The sequence below is a fragment of the Elephas maximus genome, chromosome 1 (genome assembly GCF_024166365.1).
Source record: "Elephas maximus indicus isolate mEleMax1 chromosome 1, mEleMax1 primary haplotype, whole genome shotgun sequence".
NCBI classification, from domain to species: domain Eukaryota; kingdom Metazoa; phylum Chordata; class Mammalia; order Proboscidea; family Elephantidae; genus Elephas; species Elephas maximus.
In genome coordinates this window covers 229,345,462-229,373,058 of record NC_064819.1, presented here as the reverse complement: position 1 = coordinate 229,373,058, position 27,597 = coordinate 229,345,462, and the positions used below count along the sequence as shown (strand labels likewise).

General features: G+C 43.6%; 1 protein-coding gene across 4 annotated transcripts in view; it reads right to left on the bottom strand.

Annotated features, from left to right (window-relative positions):
• ARID1B (AT-rich interaction domain 1B) overlaps nt 1-27,597 on the bottom strand; it is a 502,278-nt gene that overhangs the window by 25,910 nt on the left and 448,771 nt on the right. For 2 of the 4 annotated variants that reach the window (XM_049904483.1, XM_049904474.1), the window contains exons 10-14: nt 20,636-20,781; nt 11,857-11,960; nt 10,956-11,114; nt 4,699-4,908; nt 1,992-2,196 (exon numbers count right to left, since the gene is read on the bottom strand). In XM_049904483.1, coding sequence (XP_049760440.1) covers nt 1,992-2,196; nt 4,699-4,908; nt 10,956-11,114; nt 11,857-11,960; nt 20,636-20,781 — 824 coding nt within the window. The remainder of the gene's footprint in view (nt 1-1,991; nt 2,197-4,698; nt 4,909-10,955; nt 11,115-11,856; nt 11,961-20,635; nt 20,782-27,597) is intronic. The other 2 variants (XM_049904463.1, XM_049904492.1) reach the window with 2 other exon arrangements.

Here is a 27,597-nt window from a genome sequence, read left to right as displayed (position 1 = left end):
CGCATTCAGCAAATCTGCTGCCAAGGACCTCTTTAAATGGTTAAACAGCAAAGACGTCCCTCTGAGGACTGCGGTGCACCTGACCTGAGCCATATTTTCAGTTGCCTCATATGCATGCAAAAGCTGGACTATGAATAAGGAAGATGGAGAATTGATGCTTTTGGATTATGATGTTGGTGAAGAATACTGAATATACCATGGACTGCCAGAAGAACAAACAAATCTGTCTCGGAAAAAGTGCAGCCAGAGTGCTCCATGGAAGCAAGGATGGTGAGACTGCATCTTACATACTTTGGACATGTTATTAGGAGGGGCCAGTCCCTGGAGAAGGACATCATGCTTGATGCAGTAGAGGGTCAGCAAAAAAGAGGAAGACCCTCAAGGAGATGGACTGACACAGTGGCTGCAACAATGGGCTCAAACATAGCAATGATTATGAGGATTGTGTAGGACCAGGCAGTGTTTTGTTTCTGTTGTACACAGGGTGGCTATGAGTCGGAGCCGACTCAACGGCACCCTGAAACAATCTACACCATAGGGCTGCTGTGAGGATTACATGGCACAGTGCTTAGAGAAGTGCCTGGCCCACTGTAAGTGCTCTTAGCTGTTGTCATTGGATCTTCACAACAGGCCTGTGTGTGGGAAAGCAGAAGGGACAGTCACTGCCAGCTCCTATGTTAGGGATCCAAGAAGCACGTAACTAAGTGCTCAAGATGACAAGAGTTGGAAGTGCACTCTGTAATGACGGATGGCCAGAAACAGGTAAGAAAATTTACTTGAGTGAGGTCACCACCAAGAGCTAAGAATGACACATTTCTTCCGGCCTCATGTTATATTTATCAGAACATGACAATTTTATAATTTCCAAGTTGAAACCCTAACATGTAGAACAGAGGACAGCAGGAGCCCTGAAGAATGGCAGGCCCACAGTAGCTGAGGGAGAGATAGCAGAGAGGACGGGTCTCGTTCATTTGCTTGTGCTCACGAGAACCCCACTGAACCACTATTGCACCCAAGTAGTATTCCTAAGGCTCCTGACACCTGGGAGTCAAAATGGATTAAGCTGTTTCAGCAATGGGGCCCCTGGGTTGTGCAAATGGCTATGCGCTCAGCTGCTAACTGACAGGCTGGAGGTTCGGATCTACCCAGAGGTGCCCCAGAAGAATAACCTGGTGATCTACTTCTGACAAGTCAGCCATTGCAAACCCTACGGAGCACAGTTCTCTTCTGACGCACATGGGGTCACCAGGAGTTGGGATGGACTCAGTGACAACTGGTTTCAGACATAGGGCTTTATGGACATCTGTCACGACAGTTTGCTGAACCCCCTAAAGTGAGAACTTGAACACCAAACTAGGCCCAATTTTCATTTCCCTGGTGGTGTAGTGGTTAAGAGCTTGGGTGTTAACCAAAAGGTTGGCAGTTCAATTCCATCAGCCACTCCCTGGATACCCAGTTGGGCAGTTCTACTCTGTGCTATTGGGCCACTATGAGTCAGAATCAACTCGACGGCAATGGGTTTTTAGGGGCACACTGAGTGTCCCTGACAGGCAGAGCTGGTACAAGCTCACTGTCCACCCTGCAGAGGTCATTGTCCAGCTGTGCAAAAGTACTAAAGGTATTAGCGGGGACATTTATTTTGTACAGATTTGGGGGAGTATTTTGAAATACTTGTATACGGAATAAAGGTAGAGAGCTTAGAATTTCAAAGTCTATTGTGAGTAAATAAGGCAAAGAGAATAGTGCATCCAAAATGCCAAACAAAAATGGCAATATCCCTAATTTTATTCTCTCTTCCCTTAACTGCTGCCGATGGAGATTCAATTAAATGATAAAAACCTCAAAACAACACAGAACAAAAACCTTCCTCTCCAAGATCAAGGCGCTCTGCTTGGTTACTGTAAGGTGACCTTCTCAGAACCCAGGTGGGTGGTGGTGGATGCTGGGGCCCTGGTGGCGTCCTGGCAAACAACTGCAGTTCTCCCACTCACCAGGAGAGGGCGGCTGGAGCTTGGGCTGCTTTTTGGTGTCCCCCGTGCTGAAGACTTCGGGAGGGGGCTCCTCCCCTCTCTCGATCTTGCACTCGAAGGCAAACAGGTACTGGATGTACTGCTTCTTCAGCGAGCTGGCTGCACTGCTCGAGGTGCCAACATTGAGGTTGGTTGCCAGCTCGCGCCACTTCTTGTTTTTATTAACCTAGCAAGAAAAATGGCAGGATCGTTAGTGTGCAGCGAAGTGGCTTGTTTAAAACCAGGAGACAAAAAAGCGCTTAATGTCTTGGTTTACTTTTTTTTTTCATTTGCCTCTTTTAACTAATGCTTATGACTCCCGCTCAGTAGTGCACAGACAGCACTTACAGTTAGGAGACCATTAAGGAACCTGCTGATAGCGACATAAAAGCCTTGCTGGTGGGGCTCCTGCCTGCTTGCATCTCCCCTGCCTGCCCCTCTCCCGGAGTTGGGCATCGCCCGCTCACCATTCATCTCCGTGCCAAGGTGTGCTCTTGCTCTCTCTGCCCCACCCCACCTCCAATTAAAAAATAAATGAACAAATAAGGCGGCTAAAACCGAATTTAAAAAGCTGTAACAGCACTATTTTGCAATGTAAGTGTTTGAGCATCGACATGAAAACCAATGAGGGGTTAGCCTGCAGTTCCACGCTCTGCCCTCCCTGCCAGGGTTCTGGTGGCACTGGTGGTGGGGGAGAGGGGATGTGCGATGGGGAGTAAAGTCAAACGAGGCCTTGGCCAAACAGCCCGACTCTAGAACTCAACACACTGCCATGCAGTCGGCCGATGCGCTCTATCCGAGCCGCAAGCCTGGCATGTGGGCAGCCCTTCCTGTCCCAGGTGTCACAGGACTCTCCGGGTCCCACTCCTAGTCCGGCAGGGAGAGGAGCACTGCAAAGGGAGATGAAGGGATGGTAAAGGCAGAAATCTTGAGATGTTACACAAAGATTTGGGGCATTAGCTTAACCTTTTGGTTACGGCTTGGGAACAGAGTTATGAAAGATTAAACATGTGAATGGAACATGAAGATTTGCGAATGCTTTGGGGAACATTCCGCCTGCTGACATCCTGGGTTGAGTAGCATGGGAAGGGCAGGAGTGGTTTTTAATAAAATACTGAGTTTTTGGATTCAGATTCTCTAGTAAGGCTTTTGAGGTCCATTTACTTAGTACTCAACGGCACACAATAAAAAAAGTGCTGAATGCTCTTGGAAGTGCCCGGTGCCTGTCTAGTCTTTTGGGATTTAATGAAGGCTGCAAACAGGAGGCCCAGGACTGCCTCAGAATGGTAAGCAGAGCACTGCTCGGGATGTCCTTGGGGCAAGGCTGGGTCCTGCTCCACCTGTGGCTGTGGCACCTGTGCCCAACCCCACCCGATGCCCACTGGGTAGAGGCCACAAAGGTGTGAGTGGCCGTGTGAGCCAGCTTCTTTCTCCCCGTCGGGCCACCAGCCAGATGGATGCAATCCTCTTTAGCAGCCAGCAAGGATTCTCATTTGCTGACTGAACCCAAGACTGTTGAAGTAGCCAAAGTAAGGTACCTTGACAATCTCTACACTTATTTGATCAGCAAAATTCCACTGTTTCAGCAGTTTTGGAGATTCTAAAAAGTCTATGTCAGAGAGCCTGGTAGCAGAGGTGAGGAGTGAGGGGTGTCTGGGAGCAGAGGGAGGAGCCAGTGCCTCTGGGAGTAGAGAGAAGGGTGAGGGGCATCTGGGAGCAGAGGGAGGGGTTGGTGCTGATCTCTTCCTTCACTGCCCACCACGCAGACTTGGTCTGCATCACACAATTCGGCATTTGAATACGCCTTGACTCAAGCTCTGTCTCCTGTACAGGTCTCACTTCCCCAAAGGGACTGACCACAGAAGGGCAAGGCGAGGACAAAGGCCCCCTGACCCACAGAGTCCCACAGGGCACTAAGCCTGGGCAGCACAGCGATCCTGTGAATCAGATGGGCAGCCCTTGGGCTGCGGCCGCAAGAGCTCCACCTGGCCAGGCCAGTGCTGCTGCAGTGACAGGTGTGAAGCTCCGTAGTTTCCCCACACCCATTTTGGGAGGTGTCCATACAAATGAGAGTAAAACCCAGGGTCAGGATGGTGTGGCAACCAGGGTACAAGCTTTAAGGAGGCGCTCCCTCTCAGTGTCAGCAAGCTCAGGGTTGGCACTGGCGCAACCCTGAAAGTGCGGGCCTTCTTAAATTTCCCCCGCCCAACTGCCTCTCCTGTCCCAAACCAGGCTCAGCCCTGCTAAAAAATAACAACGCTGACCTGTGTGTGTGGACCTGGTTTTAAAAGTATGACTTAATTTTCTGAATAGAAGGAAACAATGAATTTGATTTATATCTGATCTAATTCAGTCATTTGCAAAACATTTCTGGAGTATTTACTATGAACCCCTGGCTGCTTCCATAGAATTCTAGAGCCGCAGCGGCTTTAAAGTCTGGTCCAAGTGGCTCAGTTTACAGTGAGGAAATGGAGGTCTGTATAAATGACCTGCCGAGGTCGCACTATGAGTTGCAGGGCGGGGGGGCGGGGAGGGGGCAGGGACAGGCAGGGCTCCTAGCCCCTCTCCCCTATGGTACATAGACTTGTCCATAGCGTTCTCTTTGTGAGAAAAAACTTGAGCCCATATATTCAAAGGTAGCTACTGTCTCCATACCCACTCACTCACTCACCTGTTCACAAGTTCTTACCTGTGCCAAGCCTCCGATCTCTTTGACGCATACGTAGAGCCGGAACAAGTCCAAAGGCTTCTTGCCCACTGCAGGCAGACTGGACACAGGGGAGCCTCTCTCTTCCATGAAGGTGAGGTATCGGTCCACCCACAGCTTTCTCTCTGGCTCATTCCCCAGCTCATACAGCTTTGTGATCTTCTCCCCAGTGGTGGTAGATGAGCTGGACTTCTGGTGCCCAGGAGGAGCATCCGGAGATGAGCAGGGGCAGACAGAGGGCAAGGGAGGAAGGTGAGAGAAAAGGAATGAACTAGCACGTACAAGAAGAGAAGGAATTAAAAGCTACCGCTATCACACAACAGTTAGGAATGAAGGCTACTAGTTCAGGCAAAACAATACAGTTTCTTAATTAAGAATTTACTTCAACTTTAAATGAAGGGTCCAAACTCCCCCTTTTATACACTTAAAAAGCAAAAACAAAGAAACAACCCCCCTCCCCTTTTTTTACTTTATTGATCTAAGCGTTGAATCCCAGAAGGCAAGCTTTCAATGACGCCTCACAGCATTTTAAAACTAAAAGAACGCTATCCAATAGTCCTGTCACAGGGAACAGAAACTCACACGTAATAGCAGAGCCCCCAAGATGACATGGGCTCCTACTTCTCCTTGTGAAAACAAGAGTGACTGCGCACGTCTTCCATTAAAACTCTAAACCATGTGGAGGAAGAGCAAACCCATGGGACTTGATGAAAAATACAAGCTCGGACACAAACCACAGGAACCAGCGGTAGGGGCGCCGCGTTAGTTTGGGAGATTTTATAAACTCGTGGCCAGTTAAAGCTTTGGCATTCACTCGCGCTAACCAACTTTCCCTATTTAAGATTCCTGAACTTCTCTGTCAAGGGAAGGGGCTCTTCAAGAATTATTTTAATACATTTCTCAAGCAAGCATGCTTTAATCATGAAATAGCATGCTAGCTCATATCCCCAGCGTATCTATGGATAAACTTATACGCTGGCTTTTATGCATGTGTTTATGCTGTCCTGGGGTTTATACTGATGCTCTAATTCTTGGTCTTTTATGGATCTACTTACACCTTTATGTATTACACTAAAATGTCAAAAGCTGCTGTTTCTACACACGTGAAGCACACCTTCTAGGCAGATAACACCTTTAGCCCTACATAGCCCAACTGTGTCTTTTTTGCTTTTTCTTTTGTCTGGATGTAACAGTATTTGCGTATCTGTAATATTTGCTATGCCAGCTTATTGTGCAAAATGACTTCTCAGTTCTCAATAGAGAATTCCTGGGAAGAATAATTCCTTATATTTACACATGCTTTATTTACTAGGTTATTATTTAGATTAAAACAATTTCAAACATATTGCTGATTTTGGAGGGGGGGTTTAAATATGATTGCCACTGAGGTTAGATGTCACCTTGTTCAGCAAAAGACTCCCGGGGAGCAGCAGGGGGCCTTATGCCTGAAGACGAGACAGACTGAGTTGTCATGTGGCAGCTCACCCCGAGGGATGTGTGAATCTCGTAAGGTATTTTCGCTGAAATTTTAAGCCTTGGCTGTAGAATTACTGAAGATGTTTACGTCAAATATTGTGATGGTGAATTTTATGTGTCAGCTTGGCTGGGCTATGGAGCCCAATTGTTTGGTCACACACTTGTCTAGTTGCTGTTATGATGTAGTTAAAAAAAAACATGTGATTAGATCAGCAGGCCTTAAGTAAAGAAGATGACCCTCCATGATGTGGGTGGGCCTCATCCAGTCAGCTGAAGGCCTTAAGAGCAAAAAAAGAGAAAGCGAGAGAGGTTTCCCTAGGGTGTATTTTACCTCCAGACTATAAATGGATATCTTGCCAAAACTCACTCTTCCTGCTCTCTGACCTACGGATTTTGGGACACAGGCCTGCAGGAGTCTCTAGCCTGTCCCTTGACCTACAGATTTTGGACTTGCTGTGGGGATCTGTCACCCACAATCATGTGAGCCAATTCCTTAAAATCATTAATAGCTCTCTCTGCATAGACAGCTTACTGTTCTGCTTCTCTAGAGAATCTGAAGATAAATATATAAAAATGGGTGGTAGTCAATGTAGATACAAAATAGTGTGATCTTTTAGGATTCACTTTGGTTCTGAGGTGAAACTGCAAATCACCTAAAAAATGACTTTATGTAAGAACTTAAGTATAGACGTGTGTGTGTGTATATATATACACACACACATGCATTCATTCGCATATGTCTATACATCCATATTCATGCTAGGAATATGGAAAGCACTCTATATGGAAATGGTAAGTTTTTAAAATTTCTTTTCTATACCTAAGGAATATTTCAATCGGGAAGGAAACGTCCTACTGCACTTTATACCAGAATCTCACAGTGGTAACATTTCTAAAAGCTTTGCCATCATTAAGGGGGTAATTACTATCAGGAGGTTTCCAAATACAAAAGTATTCCACTTTTTTTTTTTTTTTTTCATTTGGGGAAAATACACTAAAAAAAAAATGGGTCTAATGTTTTTAAAAAACGAAAAATTGAAATAATGTAAGGAAAAAAGCAGTGAAAGATTTAAAAAAGTTTCCTCTTGCATTTCATTTGTAAAAAATTGCAAGGTAAAAGTCTGAGATTTAATTTAAGGATAAGAGAAATAAAAGCAATCATTTTCAAATGAAACTTCTCTGACTCGCTCCGCCAACATCCTGAACACCCGTTCCACCTGCCATTTCTGGTCTTGTCTCTAAACCCAAAATAGGCAGTGGATCTGGGGAAGAGCAACCAGCCCGAGGAAGTATCTGCTCCAACTTGGCAAAGGACTGGATTTCTGTAACCTGAAACAGGCTTAAAATTGATGGGTTTTTTTTTGTACATTTATGTTTTAACTTTTCTCACTTTTCCTTGCTAAATGAACTCAACTTCTGTATGTCTCCAATGGTTCTCTTTTAAAATTAGAAAAATGTAATGAAGATAATACGTTTTAATAGTTTAATTTTTTGTAGTTTTTGGATGGTCTAAAACATTTTCATGACACCATAATGTAGGAAAATGCACCCATGTAAACACCCTGTGAGGCCCCAGTTCTGTGTGAAGACCTTGAAGAGCCCCTCTGTGCCAACTGCCCTATCTGAATCAGCCCAGCCTCTCCTTCACAGCACTCTGTCACACAATGTGGGCGAGTACGTTTTATGTGTGACTGTCTGTCTCCTGTCCACTCTTCTGAACAGACTTTAGGTTGTCCAAGGACGGGTTCGGTCCACTTTGAATCAGCAACACTTAGTGCAGTGCCCAGCTGGTTGTTCTGGGAGTGAGGCTCAAATAGCCGAAAGGCAGGGAAGGTCTGGCAGCACCGTGATAAGAGTCACAGCTGATTAAAATGTCCTCTGAAAAGGGTTTAACGGATCAAGGTGCTGAGTGAAGGTATACCACAGTCCAATGAGGCTGAGCTGAGCTGGGAAAGGGAACACAGCATGTCCATGGCAGGCCTTCCTCCTTTCTACCCCCAACCTTAAAGCCTGTTTATTAATTGATTACCAAAGTTATTATCTGGGTGTCTGTCTCAACAGAGAAACAGGACATTGTAAGAAACAGAAGCCTTAGGAAATAAGAGTATACACTTTATCATTTTTACCAGTTAACAGGCTCAACGCATGCCTCTCTCATTCACAGGCATCAGCCCCAATCTAACGTTTGGGTCAATGTCATTATTACACTCTCCACCCACTGACAAATGGCAAACCAACCGGGCCTTCCCAAAGAACAGTTAACTTTTTCCAGGTGGCTAAGGCCCACCCTGTATTGCTTCAGTGCTGTCTGAAACCGTTACTGTCTATGAGTGGGCAAGTCGGCGGAATGGAAATCGCTGAAACGTTACAGCAAGACCTTATTATGGTGCCACAAATGTTTTCCTTGCATGTGATTTAATTCAGTCTATAAGTACATTTTTCCCCCAGTTCTTTTGGGCAGATTTACATTTCAGCAGTCTTTACCATATGCCTGGTAATATGTATATGTGTGTGTGTATGCAAATGTTTATTTTTATTTTCAAGTGTTGTGTAACAAAACAACGTTAGTCTGTAATACACAAAGCGTGGAAAGTCTCTAGATTTAGGCCGTTTCAGACCTGCTGTTAGACAGGCTTGATTAGGAAAACTGTTAAGAGCAATTTTAAGTATCAAATTCAAGTTGTATCTGAGAAAGAGCAGTTAAATATTCCCGAATTGCATGTATTTGTGGTCTTCGGTGGCAGAGATAATCTGAGCCCTTCATTTACAATCTCCTTTGGCTCTCCTCTTGATTAGCATCTCATTCCAAAGAGAGGCCATTTTCTCAGAGCAAGGCAATAGTCTAGCATTTTCCGCTATTTCTAATCATAGCTTCTCTTGCCTTATCTACCACTGGAGATGGAGTTTGCCTGTAAGTTCTTAAACACAGAACAATTCATGGTATAGGAAGAGATAATGTAAAGAGAAATATTTAGAAAAAAGTAATTTATAATTTCAAGTATAATTGTGCTATAGTCAGAAAATGAAGTCAACAATTCAGTTTGGCTTCTTTCTTAAATTTAAGTAGAAAATGGGATTTTGATAATCATTTCCTTCTGAGCTCAATGCACAGATAGCGTGACCACTAAGCTAAAATATAGTATCTCCTTGTTCTTTATAATTCAGAGATCAGCAAAGTGGGGTTTTAAAAGATGTAATACTTATTTAATAAATTATTATTAATGACTATTTTAAGGTTTTAAAGATATTTCAGCCTCGGAAATGCTCCCTTTGAGCCAATGAAGGTTTTTGAAAGTTAAATCTAAGTTCTACCTGCTAGTCTGAGAGTATGACTGATTCGAAAATGCTTTTCCCATGATTATAAAAAAAGATAGCCAGAAAACCCAGGGTACCTTATGGAAAACCAAAGCGCAATGTTGGCTGCCTTCTGAGACTCAAAGCCAGTAACACAAAGACATCAGAATTAAGGAGTTGCATGGTCCTTCCTATTAGTTTTGCTGAACCCGTCCAAGAGGCGGTGTACATTTTATATTTCATTTTTCAGTTGTTGCAAAAGCGAAACATACATCTACAGAGAAGGTAACTGAACGCCGCCCCCTTTTCCTCTGAAAAGGAAAATGCAGGTTACGCTAGCTCTCCAGGTGAATTTTACAAACATTTACTGGGACAACCAACTCTTCGAGCCTTCAACTCTATCTGTTTAAAGCAGTTAATGGGTAATTAATAGCAGCCTCATTTTTGGGTTTTGACTAGATTGCCAGAATCCACACAGTCAAGTTCTTCTTCCCTCCAACTTGCTTTTCTGAGCTGTGCTCTCAATACCTCGTCTTATAAAAATTAGGTTGTTAATTAAGCCTTCTTGGTGAGTAATTGCATGTTAAGTTTTTTTTTTAAGATCTTTTGATTCCCTATATGAATGTAAAATAAAGGTTACTACAGAATCATTACTCTCTTTTTTTTATGGCACAGAATTAATTTCTTTAGTAGAGAAAAAAAAAAAAAAAAGCCTAGCTCTATAATCAGAAGAACATTAAAGCTAAAAAATACCTTTTTACTTACATTACCATTTTTTAAATATACGTCATAGGTGAATCAATGGTTAATTTTAAGATTATCAGCGGTATTGTGCAGGAGACAATTTTTCTATCTCAGCTGATTCTAATGTAGGTACACACTGCTGATCTAAGGTAGCATTCTAAATATTCACAGGCATTAACACTTCTAAAAGTTCTTCTGGTAACTTCAGACAAACGGATTGAAACAAAGCCGGGCTGATGTTACACTAAACTGTGCCCAGATTGTGATATTTCTGTTTTCAGGTAGGTAGTTTTGAAATAAGATGTTTCAGATAGAACTGCCTATGAAAAGGTTTAGCTCAGGGGCCAAACTTGGCCTTTCCTTCAGGGCTGCTATTTGTTCCCATGTACATGGAGAAGTAACTCGTTCTTATAGTCTCCTATAAGCGCACAATGGGTAAGACATATAAACAAGGCCACTTGTGCGAAGGCGTTTGGACCCAGTCGCACACTCCACATGCTCTGTACAGAGGTGCTGTTACATTCCCAGAAATCAACCTTCCGTGAGGCACGCGAACGTGACTCATTTTATTACTAATATCATCATAAATAAAGAAAATCCTCTCATGGATAGATAATGAAGGAAAAGTCTTATCAAACAAACCGACAAGCAAGCATTAAAGCAGAATTCATTATTTACCAAAAAACCCCAAAAAAACACAAAAACGAAAAGCCAGAGCCACTTACAGGGCTTGATGGAGTCTTTGGCCAGCCTGGACTGCTAATGCTATCACTTTCATCTCCGTGAAATGAGGAGATGCTAGCAGAGCTGGGGGACATTGGGGAAGGGACTGGCAGGTTGCCTGGGGTTGGGGGCTGAGAAATACCCTGAGAGCTGTAGCTATCCTGTGGTAGAGGAATAAAAAAAAAAAAAATGACAAAGGTAGGGCAAACTTCATTTAAAATAACAAAAAGCACATCCAGTTTAACAGACTTTTTTTTTTATATATTATATATATATAAAGACATGTACAAACAAACACACAAACACACACACGGATAAAAGTATTGAAACGGCATTCTTAATTAGTATACTTTGGTCAGTTTGCTGGATGCTGGATAAGGCAATAAGCCACCATGCTTACTGGAAGCTGACATGGAATGCTAAGCATGGGTTACCCCTTATGAAAGAAAGAAAAGAAAAGAAAAAAAAAAAAAAAAAAGAAAAAAGCTGTACACCTTATTTATCAAATAAGGCAAGAAAGCAAAATATTAAGTATGTCGTTGTTGCTGAGGCGGCCAAAACAGGAAGCTATAAACTGAGGCAGAGAATGGCTGCAAGTGTCAAAACCAGGCAAGACCCCTTACCTGTCCCCACCCCCACAGCGTATTTCTTAGGTTGGTCTTGTCCCTCCACCCCCACCCCCAACCCCAACCATGAGTTCAATGCCATAAGAACTAGTAACTTTCAGCTCCACACCATGATGGGGGTGGGGAAAGAAAAAAAGACTACGAACATGTTGCAAGGAATGAAAGCATGCAGAAGAGAGGAAACCAAAGGAAATAAAGGAAGTGTAGGCCAACACCAGTGAGAGAGACGGCATGGCAGCTTTGGCAGGCCCGACACCACATGCGGAGGGGGAAGTACCTTTGACTTGCTCTCGGGCTGCGGGGGACCTTCTTCTTTGCCGTCGGTTTTGAGGGGCAATTTGGACTCACCAGGAGACATCATATCTGCAAGACCCATAGATGCTAATCGAAAACAGGAGAAAGAGTAGGCAGTTATATACGTGGTTTGTCAGACGGCTCCCACTAACACAAGTGCCGCCTGTTGCATGGGGCACTGGGATTCCCCTTGAAGGAAGAGGAAAAAGAGAATCGGAACTTAGAGCATACACGTTTCTGAAATCTCGACAGGACCACATTCTGGAAATCCTTTTCTATCTTAAAAGAAAAAAATAATCATTCTGTATACTCAAGACCCAAACCACTAAGGGTCGATTTACATCAATATTGCGTTTTCAAAGTTACTATGGCTTTCGGAAGTGCAGGTGACAACTGGAAATACACCAAATGCTTAAATTGCTCACCAGGTATAGGAAGCAAATGCTGGAGAATTTTTGTTTTTTAGCGCAGGGACTAGAGGATTTAGTAGAGGCAGTCCCCGGGTTACGAATGTCAGACATACGGACAGCTCGCTTGCCCTTTAACGTTACGGATAGCTACCCTCACTTTGAAATGACCGAGCCAACAACTGCTCAAAACAAATTCATCACAATCACCTTTACTTGCTGCACGGGCAGCTTTTTAAATCATTGAAAAGGCTTTGAGCCTTTTCTTGTACTAAAGGCTGAATAAGAATCAACTAACCTATAAATCCAACTTAAAGGCACAGTTAGGAACAGATCTCTTTTCTAACCCGGGACTGCCTGTACCTTCTTAATTTCCTAAATCCACATAATTGATGGTTTGCAAGATCATCTGACATTTTATATTGTTTCATTCAAAAACCTTTTTTTTCAGACTCTCGTGCAAAAATTTATAAACACCTTGCTATACACTCCTAATTGCTCTCCCCCAATGAGACAGCACACTCTCTCCCTCCTCTATTTTTTTCTGTCCATTCGGCCGGCCTCTGACCCCCTCTGCCCTCTCGTCTCCTCTTCAGACAGGAGATGCCAACATAGTCTCATGTGTCCACTTGATCCAAGAAGCTCATTCCTCACCAGCATCATCGTCTAGCCCATCATTCAAAAATCTTATCTATCGTGTGTGGTCTTGTCTACGATAAGGGGAAGACAATCTGGGCGAATGATTTCAAAATCAATAGTTGAAGTTTTCAAAGAAAAGGACTTCTGATGATTTTATGTTGGAACTGTATTCTTAGTTACCAACCCTCAGCAGCTGCTCAGCTCCCTAGGCCGGCCCCAGAGGCAGTACCACGGTCCCAGCCAAAACCTGTGCTCTACCTCAGGGCTCAGACACTCAAACCACTCCTTCTAGGCCTTAGAGTGAAGGGTGGTTATTTACCAAAACGCAGCTGATTCAGACATATTCATTGAGGTGGATAAGGAGCCCTGGTGGTGCAGTGGTTAAGCGCTCAGCTGCTAACCAAAAGGTCAGCAGTTAGGACCCACCAGCCCCTCTGCAGAAGAAGGATGTGGCAGTCTGCTTCTGTAAAGATACTGCCTTGGAAGCCCTACGCGGGCAGTCCTACTCTGTTCCATAGGATCGCTACGAGTGGGAATCGACTCGACAGCCAAGGGTTTGGTTTTTGGTTTTACTGGTGCAGGAACAGGCAATGTCTCGTTCTGTTATATGTAAGGCCGAAATGACTCTGAGCTGACTCGCAGCATGTAAAAACAACAACTGCAAACACGAACGGACATCTTCAGGTTAAAAATATAGGTTTAGATTTCTTTTCAAAGGAAGAACAAGGTGACAGGCAGGAGTCAGTGTAGACATCCAGGGAACAGCAGCTCAGTTTCAACAGAACCCCACTGAGAAGGCCACCTGCCAAACACGGGATGCTTGGGGGCTGGGCTGTGAGGGAATAAGCAAACAGGTGTGCATGGAACCAGAAACCAGCGTGAGGAAGAGGTGGATGTGGAGAACAGAGAGTGGAGCTCTAGAGCCCTGAGCCTAGAAGAGAACAGCAAACAGAAAATCTTCCTATTTCAAAATAAAATAAACCGGAGGGCCTGTGAACAGGGCCCATTTTACACCCTGGAAATGAGAGTGCTGGATTGACCACGGCAATACACATGGGGCACAGTGTGCCAGGGGGAAAAGAAAGCTTTAAAAAAGGCTTCACAGATTGCCCACCACAAAATGATTATGCACATATTCATGTATTACTATGTTTTAGAAAATAATTAGTTTTAATTACAGCAGGGAGAGAGTAAGCAGGGCTCTGGCGAACAAGCTGGCAAGCTTTGTGGTGCTAATTTGCTAATATCTTTAGCTTCACTGCAGGTTGAGACCACAGGTCCTGCCAAGAAAGCCCCCCATGGCCACGTGCCGTGCGTTTCTATGGGCACGCTTCGTGCCGCGCTCTGAAATGCCTGTGTTTTCCATGGGTGCCCTGGCTTGGCTCTCCAAGCTCATTTGTAGCCCAGGCAGTGCTTAAAGTCAGCGCAACACACACAAATCATAATTGAGATGTTTTTCTTTTTTTTTTCAAATTACTTTCAATACTTAGACTTTAAGAACTGGAACAAAAAGCTTTTTCAAGTGATGCAGCTGCAGAGAAAAATCTATTGGGATCAGCTAAAAATGCTGTTATTTTTGTGAATGTGTGAAACCTCAAAAAAGCAGCTGAGAGAGATTACACTGAGAAGACCGCCTCGTTCAAAGGAGCGATTGCTTTCGTGTGGTTTTATCTCTGGGGTCTAGCAAGATGTGAATTAGTGAATCTGTACACTAAGAAACACCCTTTTTTAAAAGAACAGAAGAAAAAAAAAAAAAAAGGCAGGACAAGCGTGAAAAAGGGGCTTACTGATGAAATCCACATGTCCTTGCTAGTTGTTCAGAGTGCATTTGAGGGAATGGCAGCAAATAGGATCTTGAAGAATGTGGCAGTCATGGTCACATGGCCTCTGAGAAGTCCTACCTCTCAAAGGTTACATCTAACCATTTTGACAGTAAACCAGGTGACTAGTTACCACTGAGTCGAGTCTGACTCATGGCGACCTCATGTATGTCAGAGTGGAACTGCACCCCACAAAGTTCTCAATGGCTGGTTTTTGGGAAGCAGGCCACCAGGCCTTTCTCCCGAGTTGCCTCTGGGTAAATCCAAACTGCTAACCTTTCAGTTAGTAGCTGCACACTTCGCCATTTGCACCACTCAGGGACTCCCGGTTTTGCCAGTGTTTATGTAAATTATACCTATTAATTTTGAAAAATAAGAATAGTAATAATGCCCTACTTCATACATTAAATGCTTTAATGTATACAATAGCAATTTTTAACCATAAAGACCAATATGTATTATAGGAGTTAAAGAGACTGATTTACACTGATTTAAAAATCAGACTTGGATTAAAAGAAGCATATATGTTGGTTTGAAATCCCCCAAATTTCTTCATTTTCTTTTACGTATTTATTTTGGGTGTGCAAACATAAGAGCTGTTGAAAGTTGATTGCTTTATTATTTTGAGAGTGAATAGAATCTGGAGTAACTGTTTTATTTGGCACTACTGCCTTACAATGGAAATTTTATTTTACTAAATGGATCGTAATGTCTGTCCTAGCTGTGGCTTTTACTATTCCCTTTGTTGAAATGCTTCCTTTTGCCTCCTTCCCAGAGTTCTCAATGAATCACTGCAAAGAGCCATATGCCTCCTCGGGCAATGGGACTTCAGGGGCACTATTTTCTCTCCTTTCCCTGAAGAGAAAGACCACCACGATTACAAGGCTGTGTTAAATCAGGGCACTGTTCTCTCTGCTGTTAACATCAGTAATCCAGTATGTAAAGTTCAGACATAAAACGGGGCAGTAAAACACGTGTGACGGCAGCGCGTGCTGCACAAGTCCTGTAAATACATTTCAAGCACCAACCTCTGGCTTGCCCATTGAAATTTAAGAGCTGGAATGATTTCTTAAAGTAAGTGTGGGTCAAGGTCCTGAGGCGGCTATTGCACGCCAGATTTAATATATTCACAGAGCACATAAAGAGCATACGGCGTGAGTAAAACTGAAGTTCCACATCAATTCCTACTTGCTCTCCCAGCTCCCTCCTTTGCTACAAGGCTGAGAAACCGTTCCCAGATGATGCTAAAGCAGGGTCGGAAATGTACAGTTCTTTTCTTTTAATGGGAAATACTATAAAACATACCACATTCTGCAGAATATTTTATTCCTTATTTGTGGAAACACAAAAGGGCCTGTGTGTGTGTGCAAATCTGCATATGTCAACAACTATTTTTATAGGCGGCAAGGAGATAAAGTCCACTGTTAACGTAATACTTGCAAGACTACGAGCAAAACTGAGAAGATAGGTTTCTCTCTCCCTGGATCAGCAAGGCCCTGGAAGTGCTCCTTGCAACTGCTCTGCTCTGCCGAGCCTGCACCGTGGCAGTGTGGGCCGGGGCTGGGGGCACTGTGCATGGCCCACAATTTCATCAGCGCCCCCTCCCCATTAAGGCGCCTCAGGGCACACGCAGTTGGAATCCAACAGCACCCTTGCTAGGCAGCACTGTGCCCAGGTGAGCTTCCTAACCTTCTCATCAGACTGATGCTTCCAGGAAAGACCCACCTCGACAGCCTGGAGCTGCCCGTAGACTCTGGATAATCTCAGAATACATTTTCACACAATTTAAGGGACTTAGGTTTCATAATTCTTCAAGTCCTTTTTGTGTGTGTGGGGCTGGGTGGGTGGGGGCAGTAACTGACCTAAAAGCTTAACTTAAAGCAAGCACACAAAGCAATGACCTTTATAAACTAATTAACCCAGAAACAAACCCAGTGCCGTCGAGTCGATTCCGACTCATAGAGACCCTATAGGACAGAGAATAAACTAATTAGGCATAAGAAATGGTGCAAAAGACCTCAGACTTCCTTTGTGAAGGGCCCTAGAGTCCCAGGACAGAAAACAGCCATCCATCTTGAGATTGCTATTCTAGTCAGAGCTTTGTAAATCCATTTTTTAATTCTAAGATACAGCAAGTTAGCTGGTCAACAGTTAATGCCACACGAAGGTAGCGGCAGTCTGCCAGGAGATGACCTGTTACCACCAGTTACCCATTCCGACTCACAGCGACCCTACGGGACAGAGTAAAACTGCCCCATAGGGTTTCCAAGGAGCAGCTGGTGGGTTGGAAATGAAAATACTTTTAATTGTTGGTTCTCAAACTTCAGCATGCAAATACAAAAATGACTGGAGAAGTTTGTTAAAAATGCAGCTCTCTGGACCCATACTCCGAAGTCCCGAAGGGAGGGTGGCCAGGAGGCTGTGTTTTAACAAGCGCTCCAGGTGGGTCTTAGTTGTCTGGAGCCTGGAGGAAGCCATGGGTACCGCGCTAGTGCCAGTGACACTTCTTCTCTTGTACACGGCTGTTGGGACTGGTCTGCCCTGGGTTGGTAAGACATTAATAAGATGCTCTGCATCTGGGACTAAGCACTGCTTGTGAACAGGAAGATCTCTGCTAGAATCTGCCCAGGGCTGTCCCGGAGGCCGCGCGGCTGCAGCGGCACGTGGCTGGCCACTGACTGTAGGTCAGGCTCCCAGGAATGCCCGCGTTTTGCAGAGTGACTTCCGCTGAGGCAGACTGAGCACCCCAGACGGTGGCTATGTAATTTTTGGAATTTAGATTTCTATTTTAAGATGACGGTGTATAAGGAGACAAGTATAAAGCAAATGAACATTATAAAACCAAGCACAAACGAAAAAAATCGAATTAGCAGTGCAAGCATTGTCTGTTTAACAAGTAATTGTAATTCTGCCCATAGTATTAAATGATCCTAACCTTTTATTCCAAATAATTTAAAAAACAACAAAAAACTCCTTTAGAGGGGTTAAAAAAAAAAAAAAAAAATCCCACTGCCACCATCCTACAACCCCTGGCATCTTCCCTGAAGAAATAGTTGTCACATTCGCACTCACACTGACTCCATTTAAATAATCACTTGCTCACTGAAGCCTGTAACGATTTGTCAGTACACATGAGGATTTTCTGGCTCTGTGCACTGTCTGTAACATATTTGTCTGAGCTCTGCAAAGGAAACCTGTAATGCCAGTGACCTGGGCTGCTCGCTGAGGCTCAGAAAGGCCCAGAGCAGCCCCGGCCAGCACCTTACTACCTTCACTTTCTTCCCAAGGGCACTTTGAGGGAGAAAATGCTTTGCTGTCACTTTCTTCCCAAGGGCACTTTGAGGGAGAAAATGCTTTGCTGGCATCACTGCTGATTTATCTCCAGGGCCCCAGCACGTGTAGACAGTGGATGGGGGTGCAAGCCCTTTCTGGCACATCTAGTAAAGTCACGGACTGTCTCCAGGCCAGACCTCTTGCCAGGAGCTACACTGCGATGCTCTAACTTCCTCAGCCAGCCCTGTCTCCTTCAGAGATGGCTAACACGGCTGGGGCAGGAGCCACACGGACCTATCGACGGAACCGCAAACCCTGCGTCATCACAGCTCCTTGCCTGCTCTGGATGACTGCTTTCTGTCAGGTAGCATTTGACTTAATAAAGCCGGAATAAAATCATGTAAGTGTGTAAAGCAAAATTTGATAAATGCTTAAATTATTAAAACTCCAATATTTCAAAATGCAGAATGCAATAAAAAATATACAACCATCCCATGCAAAAGACCGCAAGGATAAATGGCCTTTCATTGAACAGATTTCCTCTGTATGCAATAACGAATAGCTGAATTATCTGAATAATAATAATGATAAAAAATCCCTCTCTGTGAATATCCATTAAACTGGTTATTCCTTAGGAACACATAAATCTTCCCAGGCAGGGCACTGTGCCATCTGTTTGTTGTTGGTTATGTTTGCGGCTGTGGGGTCCAAAAGAAAAGGAGAAAAATGAATACTGCTAATAGTAGGTGAAAATTTATTGTGTAGTTTCAATGCTCTGAAGTAATTTTATTTCAGTAAGCCAGACAAAACACATAATGTTACAACCCAAACACGCTAGCCAGGGGAAGAGGAAGCTTCTAGCTTGCAGGTTATTGATGGGCTTTCAACTTTTCATCTCAAAGGCACAACATCCAACTCATGGGGTAAGTGACCACCTGCTTAACATCAGGTAGGTCTCTCATTTACATAAAAACCTTCACTTTCATCAGTAGTTCCTATTTCTTCTCTTTCACAAACCTCAAAAGTACCAGGGAATGTCACTATTAGTTGGACCCCAGAAGCTCAGTAGGGTGGACACAAGGTGGCCATCTCACTATTGTTCTTGGCCTGACAAGGAAGGAGGGGCCGTTGGGGCAATCCTTGATGGTGGAGAGTCCAGAAAGGCAGCAGAAGGTGAGGAAATGGAAAACGGTTACAAGAGAGAACCCACCTCTAACACCACAGTGTTTTTCTAACGCGTCATGAAGCACTGTAGGGCACCCAACCGGCTAAGCAAAGCTCGGTACTAACTACAGGAGAGAATCCTACCCAAAGGGGTACCTGCTATTCTAATGTTGGATATAAAGCCATAGCTAATTGAAACACACAGCTTTTTCTCATTTAGAAAGCAATGCTCCTTGTCTCCAGATAGGGAACTTGAGGAGGTGGCTCTAAGAACATCTGCATAGTTTTAGACATTCTTGCTATTTCCCAGAAACTGACAGAATACTCTTACTGCACTAATCAGATGTGATTTTCTAAGAAATATTTTGAGATTATAAAGTGGATTGAAAGAACTAAGCATAATGAAAAATTTAAAACGGTTCATTAAAAAAAAAACACATAATTTCTCAATAGAGACAATCTACAAATAGTACTTATGAAGCAACTACTTCCATGTATATATTTAAAGGTCTTTTCCTAAATGAAAAAAAGTACTTCAAATGCCCTGCGACAGTTATGTGTCAACTTGGCTAGGCCATGATTCTCAGTGGTTTGGGAGACATTATGTAATCATCCTCCATTTTGTGATTTGATGTGAGCAGCCAATCAGATGGAAGCAGAGTTTCCTTGGGGGTGTGGCCTGCATTCAATATATATGGGTGTTCTGGCAAAGATCATGCTCTCTCTCTCTCTTTCTTGATCCTGCCTTGTCTCATCGTCCTGACCTCCAGTTCTTGGGACACGAGCCAGCAGCCTGCCACTTGACCTACGGATTGGGATTCACCAGCCCCCGCAATCCCGTGAGCCAGCAACCTGTTCTCTGGCCTGTAGATTTTGGGTTCATCAAGCCCTGCAACCACGTGAGTCAGGAGAAGGCTCCAGCCTGACGCCTGATCCACGGATTTTAGACTTCCAACTCTCCACAATTACGTGAGCCATTTCTTTAAAATAAATCTCTATATATTTGTGTATAGGTTTCACTGGTTTTGTTCCTCTAGAGAACCCAGCCTAAGACACCCCTTTTGTTCTGCCTTTCAATCATTTCCTCTGAAATGTAAATTTTAAATGTTTATCTCCACCACTTTAAAAATGGACAAGTATCGATTTTGCCTTGGGATCTTTCAATACTCCTAATAATGCCCAAAGATGTGTGTATACTTAGCAAATAATCTCCAATGACAACTGAAATATGTCTACATAACATACAAAAACAGAATGAATAAAAATAAGTTACATAAAATGTTATTCTCAGGTCTTAAAACAGTAAAATAGATTGAGCCAGTTTCCAAGAAGCAGAAATATAGTCTTTTTTTCTCTTTTGCCCAATAATCCGGTTCCTCGAGTTGTTTCTGCACGTTCCCTGGTGAGACCCTACAAGGAGAACGGGGGAGAGCGGGCAGCCCTGGGAAGCACAGGTTACCTGTGGAACTGTTCACCATGTTGGGTGCCATGCTGTAGGGCGGGGCCTGGGTGTTCATCAGTCCCGAGCTGTTGTTCATTGGCTGGTTGTAGGGAGAACTGGAAGCCATCAGTCCACTCTGATTCATGCTGGGAAAACTGCCTTGCCTGTGGGGAGAGGAAGCAAAGGCACACGTATACTGACCGCGCACACAGCCGTGTCCCTGGCCATCATTCTAGACATTCATTAATGCAAGGGGCGGGGCTTCTACTTATGTTTGCTGAGAATAAGTTATTTCCTGGAGAGAGAGGCTGGATTCTATTGCTAGGTAGTTATTTAATACCTTGTTTAAAAATTCCAGATAATCCAAGTTCCACAAATAAATTACACGTTTTTAATCATGCTAAGTGTTCCAGGTCATTATTTATATAGAGCAACAGAAGAAAGGAGGAACTTGAAATAAGAACAGGAATTACAAAAGCAAGGAAAGTTAATTTTCTAATGTTTAATAAGATCTGACTATTAACATTTTGTAGTATCCTTGTGTCCAACCCCCCTGCAAAAAAACCGGAAGTCAAGAAATGGAAAACAAATGGGCAGAGTGGGAACGCTATTTTTAAAAAAGCCTAAATTTTCTGATATGATAAATACAAAAGAAAGTATTTCCAAAAAATACAGCTGATTTCCCTATTTCAAAATGACAAAATAAACATCAGAACTGTGCTCGTTTCAGGGAGGGATTTTCTGTTGCAGGAGAAGGTTACTTTAGATTATCTTGTACATGTCCCTAATATGCTCTGAGGCGTCCGCTCCCCCAAAGCCCCCAGACTGGTTCTAAGGGTACAGGCTCATAAAGTCATCTTTTGGCGCCAAGTTAGTTTCGTCCTGCGCTTTGTGAAAGACATACTTTTCCTCATTCTTACAAAGAAGAAAAGGGAACTCTTTGATCTGAAGGAGACAGCTGTCAGGCAATGTCATTTCTCTAACCTCTGGTAATGAGGCTGGGGAGGGACGAGGGATTTAAGCTGCAGAGTGCTTTAATTCTCGGGGGGAGGGTATGGGAGGGTTACAAAGCAAAAAGAAAGACGATGACAATGAGGTAAAAACTTTCAAAGATTCTAGCATCGTACTCGAGCTTTTCTTATGTAAATAGCATACCTTTAAAAACACTTTTCAAAGTTTGGGCTAGTAATGTTTTATCTTAGGAGTTAAGCTAATGAGAGAGGTGGAAATCCACAGATAATTGGCTTATCTGTTACAAATTCATTATGATTTCAACCCTCTCTCCTACCGTTAAACTATCCCTTGCTGACTCTTAGTGCACAGTTTAACAATGACAGCAAAAAAATGGAAAGATTCTTTGAAAGATGAACAAAAATCATTAAAAAACAAAACGAGACAACAATACACTGTTCCTTTTGTGTAGTTATTTTCAGTGGACTTAAGTTGCTGGACTGTAGAAAAAGTTCAAACACGGACCATTTGAAAAATCAAAGTATCAAAGGTTTGAGTATTTATTTTATTTAAGACAAGCCATTAAAAAAAATTCTGTACAAAGGAACGCTCAGCGATGGCTTGGAGAACTTTCAGAGGCTGAGAGGGTAACGGTGTGAGGCTGACTCTGGGAGAAACAAGTGCTACTTCAGACTTCAATTCTCGGCCAACCCAGACTTCTCTCTGGGCAGCCACAGCACCAGGATCACAGCCACCACTGCAGTTCATTAAGGATGGAGCTGAGTCCTCCAAGGGCTTCTTTCCGATTAACCTCTACGTCAGCAAACACTTAAAAACGTGTTGCACGGTACCTAGAAACATATTCCTATATGCTTAGGGTCTTAGCATCATCATGGAGAGTGCTGGTGTTGACTCAAATATCCTAGGTTTCCTTCTGAAGTGCTTTCATTCACACAACACTCTAGGATTTATGGAACTGTCTCAGAAGAAAGCAAGTGGCATGTGTTGGAGCTGTTCTCCTATCTTCTTCGCAGATAAACCACACGAGAGCAGCCTTAACTTAGGGACGGTCTGTGTTTTCTGGAAGCCTGCTTCTGTCAGTGACTGGGAACTCACAGCCAGCCTCCACCCATTCAGGCAGATCCAGTTTGGATGATGCCCCCTGCTCTGGGAAGGCTTTTCTGCTCCCCCACCTTCTCCCCTTCACGACAGTGTCTCTTGTGTACTGAAATAATGCATGTGTGTACCTTGGCTCTGGTAGGTGTGCAAGCCTCCTGAGAGGAGGGTCTGAGCCTAATCAAGCCTTGTGTCTCTGCAAGTGCCTTGGACATGAATTAGTAGAAATGATCCATTAGATAAATGAATAGAGAACATTTTCATCATTGTAAAAAGGCAATATGAAGGAGAGCCACCACTTCAATCGTCTACTAAATTGAGTTTCACATGCAGAGTAACTAACATGTACATGAAACTCACAGTTCCTCAAACACACTGTTTATACTAAGGCAAAAAGAGAACCAAGATATAAAAACACACCAGGCAGATGATTAAATGAAATGACCTTAAAGGGCCCACTCAACCTTCATCTATGATTTTCCCCAAGTCAGCACTGTCCCTCTCCAACCACTGTAAGATGATGTAGGTGTGCATTACAGAGGTTTATAAAGTGCCCTTCGCATAACAACACATTAAAGATAGACGGCACTGAAAGGTCCTGCGTTACGGTGGTCCTCAATTAAACTATGGTGAGCTATGGCTGCTAATCAAAAGGTCAGCAGTTCGAATCCACCAGCCGCTCCTTGGAAGCCCTATGGGGCAGTTCTACCCTGTCCTATCGGGTCGCTATGAATAGGATTTGACTCGATGGTAATGGGTTTTGTTTTGGGGTAGTTTTAAAAGTCTGGGTAAAAAGCCAGGCAGTCAGGAGACCTCTGTTCTGGTCTTGACTCTGCCGCCAGTCACATATTCTACTGTCTCTGGGGGTCCAGGAGCAAGTCACTTCTGCTCTCGAGGCCTCAGTTTTTACCTCTAAACGTGGAGGGGCTGATAACGCTAATAACATTAGTAATTTATTAAGTATGTACAAATATGCCCAGTGTGATTTCTAGGCACTTCACAGTTAATTTTTAAAATTCCCAGAGAAAGGTAGGTAGAATAATGTTCTTATACAAATAAAGAAAATAAGGCTCAGAGAGGTTAAGTAACTTGCCTGAAGTCACACAGCTAGTAAGTGGCAGAACCAGAATTCCCCAAAGCTGCTTTCGGTCTAGGATACTACTTTTTTCACTGCTGACATCTGATGAGACAGAGTATAACGGCATAGGGCAGTGTTATTATATGATACCTTTCTGTGTGGCTAGTGTATGAATCTTCAGTTGTCAAAAGCTGACCAATCAGAGTCTGCTTTGCTCAGCATCCTGGTGGGGCTTCCTTGAGGTGGCAGCAGGGGGAGGAGTGGGCATGGTGGCGGTGGAGAGAATAAAAGTCAGGGACACTTGCTTCCAGGAAGGGGTTTTACCCTGCATGCTGTAGGCCTCCTGAGGATGCAAGGAGAGAAGCAGCAGAAAGGGACAGAAGTCTTCCCAGGAACGCAGGAGACATGTGGCCAGCAGTCATGTAGTAGCTGGCCACCTGCCTAAATGGGGAAGAGACTTTCCCCAACTTTTTCATCATCAAAGAAGAAACTCTTATTAATTACTGCTTTGGAAAGTACTACCAAGTCTATCATCATTTTGAGCATGCAAGATGGGCAGCACCACCACCATCATCATCATAATAAAGGGCTTTCAGTGCACTCTGCTGCCTTTTGGAAATTGAGACAATTTGCCTTCTGGACAGAAACATAAGACAGCCACCTCTCTGACCCACCCAAGCACATGAAGGCTTCTCCTGGTATCGCTAATGTAAGAGGATCACTAAGGTGCACATTTATTTGTCTGGGCTGCTTACATGGCTAGGACCAGCCACGTACACTGGAGGTGAAGGGCCGAGTCCCTTCGCAAAGGTTGGTGAACTCTCAGAGGCAGCACCCACTGGCCGCCAAGTCCCCTTCTGACCACAGCAGCACTCGGAATGATCCAGACGGAGCCAGGAAAGTGAAGACGTAAATCACCATTTTCTTTTTTTCAAGAGGAAACCACAACAAAACAAAAAGCAAAACTGGCAAAGGCACACTGAAATGACGGGAACATTTAAAATGTAAAACCTACCAAAACACAAGGTGCACCTGGAAAAGCAGTGTCCTACCTTGACCTTGGCTCTGTGAATCACTGGGCTATCACTCCTAATGGGCCTACAGGCCGAGGCAGTTTTTGTTACAAATTACCACTGACCTGATTTCTACAATGGCTACGGCAACGAATGCCCAGTCTCCTCTCGGGGGTAATCTGATGAACATTTTAGAATAATGTTTTCTTGTTGTTATGCTGACATACTGCTGAGGTGGCCACTGGACCGCACACTGTGAAATGATGAAGCCAACTGCATCACAAACCCCAGGGCACTGACCACACTGCCTGCACTCATCTGAGCCACATCCACAGCAGGGCAGCACTTCCTGTGCCTGTCACACATCAGAGTGTGACCTGGGGTTTGTCACTTAAACACACTGACCCACAGGATATCCAAGAGAATTTACCTTTTTATATAAATGTACCTTTTCTATGAATGTATATTGGTCTTTAATTATAATTATTTTCATAATGAAATGTGCAAAGACCCGGAATTAGAAAACCAAAAGGAAAGAACACACTGGGTATTTCTCAAGCTGAAAAAACTGAAGAAAAAATTCAGGCCTTGAGTTGCAATACTGAAGGATTCTATGGGCAACTTATTGAATCATGCAGGAAGCATCAAAAGAAGATAGAAGAATACAGAGTCACTGTACCAAAAAGAATTGGTCAACATTCAACCATTTCAGGAGGCAGCATATGATCAGGAACCGATGGTACTGAAGGAAGAAGTCCAAGCTGCACTTGAAGGTATCGGCAAAAAACAAGGCTCCAGGAATTGATGGAATACCAATTGAGATGTTTCAACAAACGGATGCAGCACTGGAGGTGCTCACTTATCTATGCAAAGAAATTCGGAGGACAACTACCTGGCCAACCAGCTGGAAGAGATTCATATTTGTGCCCATTCCAAAGGAAAGTGATCCAATGGAATGCAGAGCAATATTAATATCACACACAAGTAAACTTTTCCTGAAGATAATTCAAAAATGGTTGCAGCAGTACATCCACAGGGAACTGCCAGAAATTCAAGATGGATTCAGAGAGAACATCACTGCTGATGTCAGATGGATCTTGGCTGAAAGCTGAGGATACCAGAGAGATGTTTACCTGTGTTTTATTAACTATGTAAAGGCATTGGACTGCGTGGATCATACCAAATTATGGATAACACTGTGAAGAGTGGGAATTCCAGAACACTTAAGTGTGCTCATGAGCAACCAGCAGTACATAGACCAAGAGGCAGTCATTCAACCAGAACAAGGGGATACTGCGTGGTTTAAAGTCAAGGAAAGGTGCGCCTCAGGGTTGTATCATTTCACCATACTTATTCAGTCTGCATGCTGAGCAAATAATCTGAGAGGCTGGACTATGTGAAGAGGAATTAGGATTGGAGGAAGACTCGTTAACAAGCTGCTATATGCAGATGACACAACCTTGTTTGCTGAAAGCAGAAAGGACATGAAGCACTTACTGATGAAGATGAAAGACTGCAGCCTTCAGTACTGATTACGCCTCTATATAAAGAAAACAAAAACTGTCACAACTGACCAATAAGTGACATCATGATAAATGGAGGAAATACTGAAGTTACCAAGGATTTCATTTCACTTGGATCTACAATCAACAGCCACGGAAGCAACAGTCAAGAAATCAAAGAATGCATTGCAACGGGCAAATCTGCTGCAAAAGACCTCTTTAAAGTGTTGAAAAGCAAAGATGTCACTTTAAGGAATAAGGTGCACCTGACCCAAACCATGGTGTTTTCAAAGTCTGATGCATGTGAAGGTGGATAATGAATAAGGAGGACAGAAGAAGAATTGATACCTTTGAATCATGATGTTGGCGAAGAACACTGAATGTAACATGGTCTGCCAGAAGAACGAAAAAAAATCTGTCTTGGAAGAAGTACAGCCACAATGGTCTTAGAAGCGAGGATGGTGAGACTTTGCCCCCTGTACTTTGGACATGTTGGCAGAAGGGATCAGTTCCTGGAGAAGGACATGGTGCTTGTTTAAGTACAGGATCAGAGAAAAAAGAGGAAGACCCTCAACGACGAGATAGATTCACATAGTGGCTGCAACGATGGGCTCAAGCATAGCAATGACTGTGAAGGTGGCATATGACCAGGCAGTGTTTCATTCTGTTGTACACAGGGTCACTAGGAGTTGGAACCGACTCGATGGCGCCTAACAACTACACACTTACTTGCTAACATAGGGCTGGCTTTGGACAAACAAAGAGAGGCAAATACCAATTTTAAAGCTATCATCTCCAACGGTTTGATGTGAAAGCAGAAAGGGAACCAGGGCTTTCTGTTACAGTTTGAATTTGGCAGTTAAAAACATTAGTATGAAATCCTATGGCATACCCACACATTTCTAAATATCTTGCTTTTAAATCAACTACAGTAAAATTTAAAATAAAGTCCCTGTATGATTTTGGTGCTTTAATGAAGAGTAGTTAGGCCTTACTGTTTTAGCAAACTACACTATTTTTTCTCAACAGTGCTAGATGGGGAAGTGGAAGATACGCATCTTGAAAATAAATGGGTTTCTGATACAGCTCTTTGGAGAAGGGTACGGACAGACAGAAGAAGTGCTGGGGGGTAGAGACCACATGAGTGAAGCCACCTGACGAAGTCCTAGCAGCACAGATACATAGACAGAGGTTCTACTCCGAAGATTTCCATCACAGCCCCAGCAAATACCATTCTTATTGTTGTTAGGTGCTGTCAAATTGGCTCCGACTCATAGGGACCCCACGTACAACAGAATGAAACACTGTCCGATCCTGCGG